The sequence below is a fragment of the Pelodiscus sinensis genome, chromosome 4 (assembly GCF_049634645.1).
Source record: "Pelodiscus sinensis isolate JC-2024 chromosome 4, ASM4963464v1, whole genome shotgun sequence".
NCBI lineage: Eukaryota > Metazoa > Chordata > Testudines > Trionychidae > Pelodiscus > Pelodiscus sinensis.
This window is the reverse complement of record NC_134714.1, coordinates 73,985,416-73,999,103: the sequence shown is the minus strand read 5'-3', so window position 1 is coordinate 73,999,103 and position 13,688 is coordinate 73,985,416. Positions and strand designations below refer to the sequence as shown.

Sequence of the window (13,688 nt, the reverse complement as noted above, 5' to 3'; positions counted from 1 at the left end):
GGCAGAGCAGCTGGGGTGCTTCTGGGTTGCTCCAGTAGAGCCGAGGAGCCGCGCTACTGGAGCAACCCAGCAGCACCCCAGCTGCTCTGCCCCAGGCGTCCCCAAGTCAGCCGCTGCTGAAACTGACCAGCGGCTGACTACAGAGTTGCTCTGCCCCAGGCTTCCTGGAATCAGCCGCTGATCAGTTTCAGCAGCAGCTGACTTGAGGGCGCCTGGGTTTCTTAAGTTGAATCTGTATGTAAGTGAGAACTGGCATCCAGATTCAGCCGCGGTTGAAACTGATCAGTTTCAGCAGCGGCTGACGCCAGTTCCGACTTACATACAGATTCAACTTAAGAACAAACCTAGAGTCCCTATCTTGTACGTAACCCGGGGACTGCCTGTATACATATAAAATGATGGGGACTTATTTCACTATAACCACTTAAGAGAGCTCTTGGAGTCATTGTGGATAGTTCTCTGAAAACATCCACTCAATTTGCAGCAGCAGTCAAAAAAGCGAACAGAATATTAGGAATCATTAAAAAAAGGGATAGATAGTAAGACAGAAAATATCTTATTGTCATTGAATAAATCCATGGTATGTCCACATTTTGAATGTTGTGTACAAATGTGGTCTTCTCATCTCAAAAAAGATTCATGGGCATTGGAAAAAGTTCAGAAAAGGGCAACAAAATGATTAGCCGTTTGGAATGGGTGCCAGCTGAAGAGAGATTAAAAAGACTGGGACTTTTCAGATTAGAATAGAGGAGATTAAGAGGGAAGACATGATAAAGTTGTATAGAATCATGACGGGTATGGAGAAAGTTAATAAGGAAAAGTGATGTACTTGTTCCCATAACATAAGTCACCAAATGAAATTAATAGATAGCAGGTTTAAAACAAACAAAAGGAAGTTTTTCTTCATGCAGCGCCAAGTCAAACTGTTGAACTCCTTGTCAGATAATGTTGTGAAGACCAGGATTTTAACGGGGTTCAAAAAAGAGTTAGATCAATTCATGGAGATTAGGCCCATCAATACTAACTAACCATGGGTATGTCTACACTACCCCGCTAGTTCGAACTAGCGGGGTAATGTATGCATACCGCACTTGCTAATGAAGCCCGGGATTTGAATTTCCCGGGCTTCATTAGCATAAGCGGGGAGCCGCCATTTTTAAATCCCCGCTGCTTCGAACCCCGTGTAGCGCGGCTACACGGGGCTCGAACTAGGTAGTTCGGACTAGGGTCCTATTCCGAACTACCGGTACTCCTCGTGAAACGAGGTGTACCGGTAGTTCGGAATAGGCACCCTAGTCCGAACTACCTAGTTCGAGCCCCGTGTAGCCGCGCTACACGGGGTTCGAAGCAGCGGGGATTTAAAAATGGCGGCTCCCCGCTTATGCTAATGAAGCCCGGGAAATTCAAATCCCGGGCTTCATTAGCAAGTGCGGTATGCATACATTACCCTCCTAGTTCGAACTAGGAGGGTAGTGTAGACATACCCCATGATGAGTAGAAATGGCGTCCCTTGCCTCTGTTTGTCAGAGTCTGGAAATGGATGACAGGAGAGGGATCACTTGAAGATTCCCTGTTCTGTTCACTCCCTCTGGGGCATCTGTCATTGGCCACTGTTGGAAGACAGGATACTGGGCTAGGTGGACCTTTGATCTGACCCAGTATGGCCGTTCTTATGTCATAAAATATTTTCTATATTATAATCTTGATTTCTTGTATATATTCTTGTGTGGGTACTTGGTCTCTCTTTTAAAGGTTCTCTTGTCTACTTGAACTCTTTACATCAACTCCTTAGCTCAGAAGCCTCAGTGCCCTTCTCAACTGTATCTGAAGTCTAGTAGCCAATTTCGATTTACTTTCTTCTGTAAAAATCTAAAGTTAGCATATTAAATAGCTCCTAGCTTAACTTTTATTGTGGAAATGTGACTTTAATAGACGTAATACAATAATATGGAGATATACCATCTCATAGAACTAGTAGGGACCTTGAGAGGTCATCGAGTCCAGTCCCCTGCTCTCACAGCAGGACCAAGTACCATCCCTGACAGATTTGCCCCAGATCCCTAAATGGATTGAACTCACAACTCTGAATTTAGCAGGCCAATGCTCAAACCACTGAGCTATCCCTCTCTCCCAATGTTAATTGTAGCTGAAATGGCAGCCTAGTGGTCTTTGATAGGCAGGGCTCGACAAACTAATCTACTCGCCCGTGGTGAGTAGATTACAACCTGGAAGAGCCGGGTTCGGGTGATCTGCACGTGCGCAGAACGATCTGTGCATGCGCAGATCGCTGGACAGCGCGGCTGGCGAGTGGGGCTCGCCGCAGCTCAGCGAGCCCTGTTGATAGGGGACAGTTTAAAATTCTCATTTCCCTCATAACACATCTTAGCCTTTCCCAATTTTCGATATCACAAGGTTGCTGTTCCCTTTAAAGGGAGTTTCAGCCTGTGATGACCTAGTTGAAGTCTCCCACCTAGACAGCTAATTGAGCCTTGAGCACCTGGGTCTGATAAAGATCATTAGGGCTCAGTTATAGGCCCATAGAACAAGAGAAACCCTCCCAAGAGAGAATTGAGACCCTCATACACCAAACAGGAAGGATGTGTAACCACTGAGCACAAGGTGAAAGCTTTTATTTCAAGTTTATTTTGGATTTATTTGCAGTGCAGTTCCAGCAGGGCTGTTAATCATACATCTGTTTGGATTTAAGGGACCCTAAGATAAGGGAAACTAAGCCAAGAAGAGTGTGCACTAACATGCTAGCTCAGCAGGAGGTGCCATAGGGCAGGCTTGCCTTCACAACAATTCCCAAAACTGCCTTTTTGTACACCTTATCCTCAAAGGGAATATTAAATATAAATATTCTGTATATTAAAGTGGCCCAGCAGCACCATTATAAAACACAACACTAAAGGTAGGCCTTTATAAATCCTCTAAAGTCAATATGCTTAGTTGAATTCCTTTTAAATTTGGTGTACCTCTGGCGGGTGCAGGATAGTGTTAGAGATCCAAATTTGGAGTCATGAGGATGTATAAGTTCCTCCTCCAGCCATTTTTTCTAAAAGTGTCTACCTTGGGTTGCCAGATATCCGGGTTTGAGGGTTCTGTCCGGGAAACAAACTGAGAAAATACCGGACATATAAAATGTCCGATATCTTCTAATTAGGTAAGTTTTATTATCAGTACGAAGTTGCGAACTGCCTGGCTGATAGACATGCTCACACTGTGTGAACGTATTTGCCAGCCAGACAGTATGCAACTACATGGGGGGAGCAGGGCCGGGGCGGGATAGAATCCCTGGGGCCGGATTAACTCGTGCTTCACCGGGACCGTGGGTGGGACAGGCAGCACTCCAGGATCTGCATGTGCCCGGGTCAGTCCCACTCTCTGCCAGCCAATTCTCTTCCCCTGCTTTCCCTCCGGCCAGCCCTGCTTCCTGCTGACTGGATTTTCCTCCCTCTTCCTCCTGATCTTTCCCGGCCAGCTCCGCTCCCCCCCCCCCCCCCCTTCCCGGCCAGCCCTGCTTCCTGTTGGCCAGTCCTTCTCCCCCCCCCCCAAATCTCTCTGGCCAGCCCTGCTTCCCGCCTGCTGATTCTCTCTCACCCCCCCCCCCCCCCAGATCTCCCCTGGCCAGCTCCCGGTCCCTTCCCCCCCCAGCCCCTCTGTCCCCTTCCCCTCCCGCCAGCCCTGCTTCCCACCGGCCGGTTCCTCCCCGCCCCCGCACCTCCCAGCCAGCCTGGCTCCCCTTCTGGCTGGTCCACCCTCCCATCTGAGATCAAGTGTGTCCGGTATTTTATTTGAGGCCACCTAGTAACCCTATGTCTAGCTCTGTTTTGTGTTTGTGTGTGCGCGCGCGTGTGTGTGTTGCACAAATTATTGATGGTTATGCAGGTCAAAATGATCTCAATATGTTGTCTTTTATTCAGGATGCTGCACTGCACTCACTAAATCTTTTAGGAACCCAAACTAAGAACAGCCTTTAAGAAAATACACATTTTATAGTGTGTTTATGCTAATAGTGAAAAACAACTAGAGGGTTTCAGTTCTTGCCATTTTACATGCTTTATAGCTTGACTCTTATAAGTGATCTAAAATCCAAATGGTTACTTGAATTGCTCTGAAATTTGGTGTGCTTAATGGGAGTTTGAGATGTCATTGGTGATCCAAATTTGGGATTGTTTGACTGAGGAATTCCTAAATTACAGCCGCCCCCCCAACAAATTTTTTTGTTCTTACTGCCTTGTACTGTTAAACTACACAATACAAATGACTGCATGAATCATGAACCTTGTTGAGATGGAGAACTTACCCTTCAATTAACATAATTTAAGCATAATTAATCACAAGCCCCACCTAAGACAAAAGGAGTTTTGAACTGAATGGCTGAAACCTGCTGTAAGTGTGGGTGACAAAATTTATTTTAGGCAGAACATCATTCAAGTCTTTGGGAAAAAATTAGTTAGACACATGAATGTTTCCTGTGAGGAGAGGAATTTTTGAAGGTGGAAGAGTGAGGGCATAGGGAAAGAGGAATTTGAGGTTCTGGTGAGAAGTGGGGCATGGGAAAGGGAATAAATGGGACTTGATGGTAGGGTAGGTGAGAGAGGTTGAAGGCTCAGGTGAGGGAGGTGTGGGAGCCTAAGGGGTGGAACTCTGAAAAGGAGGACAAGAAGTGATTGGCAGTGGGACTGGAGGAGAATAGGGGAAGGGGCCTCATCTTCCTCCTTGTATGCGTGTGCCCAGATCTTAGGGGGCTTTTGTCCCTCTTGGGGACCTGAGCCTACTCATTGCTCCTCTCATATGAGCTGGGATATGGGAACTTGTGTCACTAGGGGGTATCTGAGCTCCTCTTGCTGCCTCCATGTATGTTCTAGGATCTCAGGGCTCTTGCCTATTTGTAGGAGTTAAACACCCACTCCTTACATTGTTGTGAGCCAGGCTCTTGGGGAGGGGTGTTACCCTTTCAGGAGGGTCTGAGTCACTCTCTTTGCCCTACATGTGAGCCAAGATCTGGGGAAGTCCAATCCTTTGCCGGAGGAGCTAAGATTAGGCATATTTCATGGGTATCAGAAGCTATAAAACACTCATGAGGAGGATGACAATACCCACTGAGGTAAATGGAGCAGTTAATATGTCCTGACTGTTTCAGTTGTATTGATTTCCATGAGGTGTTTTCATCTGAGAACATCACATTGAGAAGAATGGGCCACCTCTGAGAGCATGACAACAGTGTGTTAAGTACAGTGAGTGACAGGCCTGACAGGAGTTACTGTCACAAAGTGGTGAATCACCATTGGCCTCTTGTGTCACAGAGACTGACAAATCTCAGGGCACTTGAAATTTGACTCTTGAGTATAATTCTACCATGATACTCTTCTATCCAAACTCACCATTGATTCAGGACTACAAATACCATTTCTTCCACGTTCCAGCAAGTGCCTTTTTGACCATGAGTGGCAGAGTAGCTCTAGTTGTTTTATCACTTCGGATTTATAGTATTTTGTACCATATTCTGAATGAAGGCAGGGAAGCGAAAGTTTTAAGAGTCATTGTAAAGATAGTTGAAGACAAAAGATTACTATAAAGATAACTTCAGGCCAGACGGTGTGTGTTGGCTGCAGAGGATTCTTTCCCAGAATAACTGAAAACTATAGTTGCTGAAGAATAAATGTTTTATCTTGGAAAAGCATGCCCTAATCTCAAGTCAGTGAGTTCATAAGAAGGGATTACATTTCATTTGTTGTCCTCCCATTGTCTCCTAAGACTAACCTAATACTCGCATATAAAGTTTGTTCTTGATACGTATACGTGGCCAGAAACTACCACTGGTTACCATTGGTTGCCATAAGATCTTGCATTTTTCTGATACACTTGTGATAATTAGAGTATCTTGTGGAAAATTGAAATTTTGCTTTTAGATAATGAACTGTAATTTTGTTTGTATAAATTTTTACTGATATGGGAAGAAGCGTCTGTTGGAGTTTTGTTCGTTGTATATGTGTTACAAGTGCCTGAAGTGTTATCAGTAACTACTATTCCTTATGTCTGATTTGTGTCCATTAATCCTTTGTCGCAGAGACTGTCCAGTTTGCCCAGTATATTGGCTACACCAACAGTTTCTGTGATAAAGAATTAATGGACCACACATAAACCTGTAGGGGAACATTTTAACCTCCCTGAACATTTAAAAATGGATTTAAAAATAGTCATTCTCTACAAAGGAATTTTATCACCCAGTTATCGATGTAGACTGCTGCACTGGCATTCATTTACAAGTTTGACACCATCAACTTGGGCTTGAATAAAGATATTTACTGGTTAATTGCTACAAAGGCAATTTCCCATGCCTTTGATATTCACATGTGCACATTAAAAGCTATGAATGGCACACATCTAGCCTAACTCATTTAGCAGCCTTAACTGCTGTTGCTGCTTATATTATTCACACACTCACTGGAGTCTGATGAAGTGGGTTTTACCCACAAAAGGTCATGATACATTTGTTAGTCTATAAGGTGCCACAGGACTGCTTGAAGCAAAATGCAGGACAATGTAGCACTTTAAAGACTAACAAGATGGTTTATTAGATGATGAGCTTTCGTGGGCCAGACCCACTTCCTCAGATCAAATGGTTTGATCTGAGGAAGTGGGTCTGGCCCACGAAAGCTCATCATCTAATAAACCATCTTGTTAGTCTTTAAAGTGCTACATTGTCCTGCATTTTGCTTCAACTACCCCAGACTAACATGGCTACATTTCTATCACAGGACTGCTTGTTATTTTTGAAGTTACAGACTAACACAGCTACCCCTCTGAGACTTTTTACGTTCAGCAAAATAAGCAAATATTACATAATTTATAAACTTAATTACTTTAATTTTCTTACTTTTACTCTAGGATACCAGATGGTCCCATTGATCAGGGGCCTGCTGCAGGAAGAGTACATGCTTTAGAGGAGCAGCTTTTAAAGGCCAAAGAACAGATAGAAAATTATAAGAAGCAAACAGGAGATGGTTGGTAGAGAGATGTTTTCTTTTTCTTATAAAACACTGATTTACCATATCATAAATGTTTCAATTTCATCACTTGCCACTTCACCAGAAATGTTGACATGTTTATACTTTTTAATAGCAGGCTTGGGGAAAGACCATGAAATATTGAGAAGAAGGATTGAAAATGGAGCCAAGGAACTTTGGTTTTTTCTGCAGAGTGAATTGAAGAAATTGAAAAATTTGGAAGGAAGTGAACTCCAAAGACACATTGATGAATTCCTATCCGATTTGGGTCACCAAGAAAGGTACTAATGCTGATTGTTACTACATTTTTATTGTATTAAAGACTACAAACTGATGAAGGTAGTCAAACATTTATTAGATTCTTTGCAAAGGGGGGAATTGCTACTGTCTGGATTATAATATCATGTTAGGGACAGTAGCAAATTATATCTCTGTTACAGGTGACAGATTAAGACTGCTGATTTGTCTATTAAATCTTATACATAAGATGGAAACGCTGGTTTGATATTTTTATGTATATTTTAATTTATCAGTGTGAACTGTCATAGTTTATTATGGCTGCCTACTACTACTGTAGTTACTCTCTCTCTCTCTCTCTCTCTCTCTCTCTCTCTCTCTCTCTCTCTCTCTCTCTCTCTCTCTCTCTCTCTCTCTCACCTAACAAAACACACAAAGCATTTAATTTTAGGATTTTTTTCATGATTTCATAATGAAATGACTGATATTGTTCAATAACATATGGCATAACAGGAATTACATTAAAATGGGAAGATGTCCTGATAATTCAGTACTTAAAGCCATTTTTTATAAAAAAGCTATTTCTCCTCCTAATTAAAGGTTAACAGAATATTTAAGATACAAATGTAACTTGGCTTTAATTGCATTGCCTATCATTGTGCTGTACAGAAAAACTTGAATGGTGTTTGCAGTTGAAGCTGATCCTGTGCCTTTCCCATTACTAAAAGTGTCTTTAATGTGAAATTTGTCTTTCATGTGAAATGAAAACATTTCAGTGGTTGTGTGTTCATGCAGAACAAAATGAATCTAAGAATCATTTTAAATACAGTGAAAACTGTCCTTAGGCTATTATATTTAAAAGCTTATGTTCCCAGTAGGATTCTGGTTACAATTACTGTCTCATTAGTGAACAATAAAAGAAAAATTGTTATGTTAACACAGTTTACCACTGAACACTGCTCTCTACCCCTCCCCCTTTTTAAATTAAACTAAGAGATCCTCACACATTAACATCAATGGTAGTGTTAAAAGGAGTTCTGAAAAATGATCTCGTCTTACAGGAATAGCTAGTAAGAATTTTCTTTTCTTTGAAATTAATTTTAGCAATAATTATGACAGTGAAATTTTCAGTTAAAGATAGTGTAAATTTAAATTGTTGGGAGAGAGTAAAGAGACATTGTCTACTCATTTTTTAATTTCATCCTTCTTACCCAGAATGTTTACAGTTGCATACAGTTTCGGGACAGGGCCCATTAGATCAGCTAATCTGAATTATCCCTATATGGGCCTTTTAAATAATATTTGACTAAAGGAGTGGTTCTCAACATATTTATCATTGTGGGCTGCATATGTGACCTACAGTATGTAACCTGGCCGTGGGGGTTGGGTGGCAGTGCAGTGGATGTCAACCCGCAGCACCCCCAGACTCCCATTATGTGTGACCAGGCAGCAGCCTCAGACCCTTAACCTTGCCGGGATTGGTGGGAGTGCTGGATCACATCATGTGGCTACCCCACTACAGAGGACCACACAGGGCATGAAGGTGGCAGGGCTTGGTGGCAGCGCTGGGCCCCTGATTATTTGGGACCAGGTGGCAGCTCTGGGTCCATGATTCCCTGCTCTGCAGGGCCTGCCAGCAGTCACAGGTCCCCAACTGCAGGCCTTGGACCCTTTAGCCTGTGGGCCTGGTGGTCTTTAGCACATGGCTGGGCTGCTGTTGTGTGCTAATTGGGCCACAGGTTGAGAACTAAAGCATAATTTGTCTTTGGCTAAAGCGTATCTTTCAGGAACGCATCCAGTCTTATTCTGAAAACATCAATTAATGGAGAATTCCCCCCTTTATAGTTTGTTCATATGGTTAATCTCTCCCTCATTTTTAAAAAATTGTACTTTATTTCTAATTCAGATTTGTCTGGTTTCAGCTTTCTGCCCTTGGTTCTTGTTCGGTCTTTTTCTGCTAAGTTAAAACTCCTTCATAACCAGCATTTTCCTGTGAAGGTACTTACATGCTAATCAAGTCACCTCTCGGTAGGTCTAGACTAAAGAGCTTTTCTGGTATACCGGAGATATTCCAGAAAAGCTCTGCTGCATCTAAGGAAAGCATCTACTTTTCGGGGGGGGGGGGGGGGGGATTGGAAAAGCCGATGCATTTTTCGGCATCCCTGTAAACCTTGTTTTACAAGAAAGAAGGGATGTTCCGAAAGAGGGGTTTTTCCTTACATTTGGCCCCATGTAGATGGGCCAAATATCGGAAAAGCCTCTTTTAAGAAGAAAATCGGAAAAAGACACGCAAATTGCAATTTGCGTCTCTTTTTTCTACTTTTCTTTGTAGTGTAAACATAGCCTGTCTTTTTTCTCCTAAGCTGTTTAGGTCCCTCACTTTAAGGCATTAGTTCCAGTCCTCAAATAATGTTGTTGTCCTTTTCTTTTTCCAAGCTGGCTGTACAGTTTCATCTATGCCATGTACAGAGGTAGATCTCTATTACTACTCACTACTTCTTTATTTATACATTCCAAGGCTCTCATTATATCTCTTTGTCCTAGTATCACACTGGGAGCTAATGTGGAGTTGCTAGTCTGCTATGACTTCAAAATGCTTTTCAGAGTCAGTGCTTTCCAGGATACAGCCTGCATTCTTTTTTCTAGATGTATAACTTTGAATTTAGCTATATTGAAGTGTGTTGTATGTGAATAGGCTCAGCTTACCAGCAGTCTGGATTGTTCTTTGTGGCTGTCAGGTGGTCTTTGTTATTTACCCCTCAACTAATTTTTGTGTCATGGGCAAATTTTATCAACAGTGATTTTATAATTATTTCCATATTTTTGATAAAAAATGTTGTATGACATTGGGACTAGTTCTAATCCCTGCTGAACCCTACTTGAAAAAAACCCAACAATTAATGATTATTCTCTATTGATATCTACTTGAGATCCATCAGTTGGCCGGCCCTTAAACAATTTAATATGTGCTTTATTGATATTGTTTAGCACCAACTTTTTAATAAAATGTTGTGCAGTACTAAGGAAAATGCCTTACACAAGTTTAAGTACATTACATCTGTGCAATATGATAATCTGCATGGGCCCATTGGTTCCAGGTGGATTTGTATAGCCTTCATTGAAATTTGTGCTGCCACAGCTTCACTGTTCAATGAACCAAGCTAGCATGATTAAAGCTAAATGCATTCATGACCTGTGATTGTAGTCCAGACGTGTCCTTGGATACACAGATAAATTATACAGATAAAAAAGGACTAATTACATTTTTATTGAGAATTTCTTGTGAAATTATTGAGGTGAAAAGAGAAGCCAGAGTTTCCAGAACCTTGATACAAATTGTAACAGCAGCAGTTGGTGCACATAGAAGGGCATGTCGAGATAGTTAGTTTGTGGCAAAATGGGGTGTAAAGCTAGGGTGCTCCGGTGTGCTGTGGATTTACTTGTGTGTTCCTGGTTGCTACATACAAAAAAATTCTCTAATGTTCTTAGTGTCTTAGTATTCTACTAGTGACTTTCTGGCAGCCTTTTTCCCCCTCCTTTTTGAAGATTCATAATTCTATCATAAATGTATTTACTGGAACAGCATGAAGAGAAAACACCTTTTATATAATCATTTTAAATGGCAAGGCACAGTGTTTCTTCCATTTAACTGTTCTTTTAAAGTAGAGGGTAGGCAGGGTTTAAATAGATCACTTTTTTCCCCCACCTGCAAAACTTCCATGCTTAAATTCTGTAATTGATTGTATGTGGGCAGTTCTGTGCCCCTGACTTTACTGTGCATTGGAGTCTGTTGGAAGATAGTCAGTTGCATGACTGAGGCTTCACTGATTTCAGGTGAATTATGTGAACCTACTAAAAACAGTATTTGTCACTTTAGCATTATTATCAGTTGTTATTATAAGCCTGATCTGAGAGACCAGATATGATCTAAGATGAAACTAATATGGACCTAAAATGAAGTCCTAAATTCTAAATTTGCCAATCAGCCAACACTCCCCCAGATAGTACTTAGAGGCACATCTTCATACATTGGTTGCTGCAACTCCAGTATAATTCTTCTTTCTCAATATTCCAGCGTACTGCATTGGTGTTTTCTCAGTATTTTGAGGTATTTGCTCATTGCTTGAAGGGCTCTTGACTCCTCTGTTTCTGAGCTTGAGTGACTTTTGGCTATTATGCCTTGACGCTTTGGCACATTTGCTTCGGTGCTTGGCACAGCTATTTCAATACATATTGGGTTTTAACACATGCACACATTTTCTTGTTTCTTCCATGCCACTAGATTATTCAGCAGTTTTTTGTGTTTCCATTCCAAATGCCATTTGAAGGAGGTTGGTCTCTGGCTTCAAGTCACAATCCCATGGCTTAACAATGTTCAAAAAAATGACAATTTGCAGCATATACTGGGCCTGGAGTCGTCCTATAACATTCATGGATTTGAAATTGTTCTGAAGTTGTCATCCAGTGCAATCAAGAAATATGGGGAATGCCTCTAAATTATTAGTTTTAAAGGAATTCATTATTCTAGAAGGAATCTCCAGGGAAACACCCAGATCCTGAGGCAAGGTTGCCTCACGGTACATCTAGACTGGCGTGTTTTTTGGTATCCTGGAAAATCTCCACCACGTCCAGAGAACGCATTTGCTCTTCCGCTTTTTTTGTGTGTGAAAGAGCAAACGTGCTCTTTCAGGGAGCCCTGTATAACTCGCTCTACAAAGAATAAGAGCTCTTACAAAAGAGGAGGCTTTTCCACCATTTTGCCCCATCTAGATGGGGCCAAATGGTGGAAAAACCTCTTCTGGAAAAGCGATCAGAAAAAGCTACGCAAATTGCAGAGCGCAATTTGTGTAGTATTTTCCAACAAGGGACTGTAGTCTAGACCTAGCCACAGTAAGTTGAAGGAGAATATCAGGCTAATTCCTCTGAATACTGCTGGGAATCTATACAGGTGATACTCACAGAAATTCTGATTCAGATCATTCCAAGAGAGGTGCAGCAGGGCAGCCAGGCCTCCAAAGTCCCAATCCAATTACCCCACAGTGCAGAACACTGACAGGGAGGTTTCCTGTTAGGGGTCACCACTAAAATCAGTGACATTGAGCTCTGCTTTTTCCGATGTGGTCAAGCTTTATAAGAGACCCAGACAGAAAGCAAGAAATGGTGATCACTAGCTATCAGAATCACCCATGACAAAGCCCCCTCTTCCAGGCAGTTCTTCAGTGAGTCCTCTAGACTACCTATGTTAGGTCTGTTTTTTAGAAGCAAATCAGCAGGTATCTGCTCTCTTGTGCTTTTCTCTGAAACAGCACTAAGATGTTTTGGGACAGGCTTTGTGCTCCAGAATGATGGTAGAGAGAGCTATTTACACCAAGCCAGAGCCCCTTGTCCTGGATAAGGGAAACATGTTGTTTCAGAGAAGCTTGTGTTTTAGGGGAGTGCAAAGTGGGTAAATGGTAATGTAGGTTTAGCGCAACCTACTATATAAAATAGTTTATAAAAATAAAGAAATATCAAAGAAAAAAAGATAGGTACAAATTAGATGTCATTCAACAAAGATAACAATTAAGAGTCTTTGAGGTTTGTGGTGGAATCTGGTATAACAATGACCTGAAGGATTAGGGACACTGTTTTTTCTGAGTTTCTCCTGGCAATTTTCTAAACTAGGTTCTGCAGTGAACATCTTGTGGTTATTAAATTTCTAAAGAGGAAATGAGCAGGGGCGGCCCATGGATGCAGGCAACCTTGGCAGTCGCCACGGGTGCTGCGTTCAACGGGGCACACAATGATGATGTCACGCCATTGAGGGCTATGGAGGCGGGGGCGCCAATCACGCATCCCACCTAGGGCGCCAGCTGCTGGCAGCTCACCTCGAGCCACTCCTGGAAATGAGGTTCATCATCCCTGCTTCCACCATATATTAAATTTCTGATTTGCCATCACATCATTGGGTTTACATTTTCCTTACTCTGAAAGGTGTCTTGACCAGATTGGGCAAGGAGAAGAAACTAAACATGATCAGCTCCTCCCTTGGGTTTCATTTAATGCCGTGCCCTCTGAAATGTGAATCCTTTGGTGAATCCACCTGGAATGTGAAATTGGTGTCTCTTTTTCTTCCCTACTTTATTTCTATCTTTCCCATCTTTTTCTTTGAGCTGTTTATCTAATAAGAATCTGGGTTAGTTGGCTAAGACAAACACACCTTTTGCAATATTGCCATCAGGAGAAAGGAAGCTTTAAGAGCCTGGAGCATGATAATAAAATGTAAAAAGGATTTGATTGATTTCTATTGGATGATAATTATGACAAACAGAAAAACTAGCATAATTCTTAATGCAAGAGATTATATTAAAGGTTCTTGCTAACAGTACATTGAAAGGAGCACCATATGATGACCTAACCAGGGAATGTTAATGCTGTTGATCTTATAGAGAAGCAATG

The 13,688-nt window shown here is 41.9% G+C and overlaps 1 protein-coding gene across 5 annotated transcripts in view; it reads left to right on the top strand.

The window, feature by feature from the left end:
• Window positions 1-13,688, top strand: part of FUT8 (fucosyltransferase 8) — a 176,086-nt gene that overhangs the window by 92,405 nt on the left and 69,993 nt on the right. For all 5 annotated transcript variants that reach the window (XM_075927433.1, XM_075927431.1, XM_075927429.1 and 2 more), the window contains 2 exons: window positions 6,895-7,010; window positions 7,129-7,294. In XM_075927433.1, the coding sequence (XP_075783548.1) occupies window positions 6,895-7,010; window positions 7,129-7,294 (282 nt within the window). The remainder of the gene's footprint in view (window positions 1-6,894; window positions 7,011-7,128; window positions 7,295-13,688) is intronic.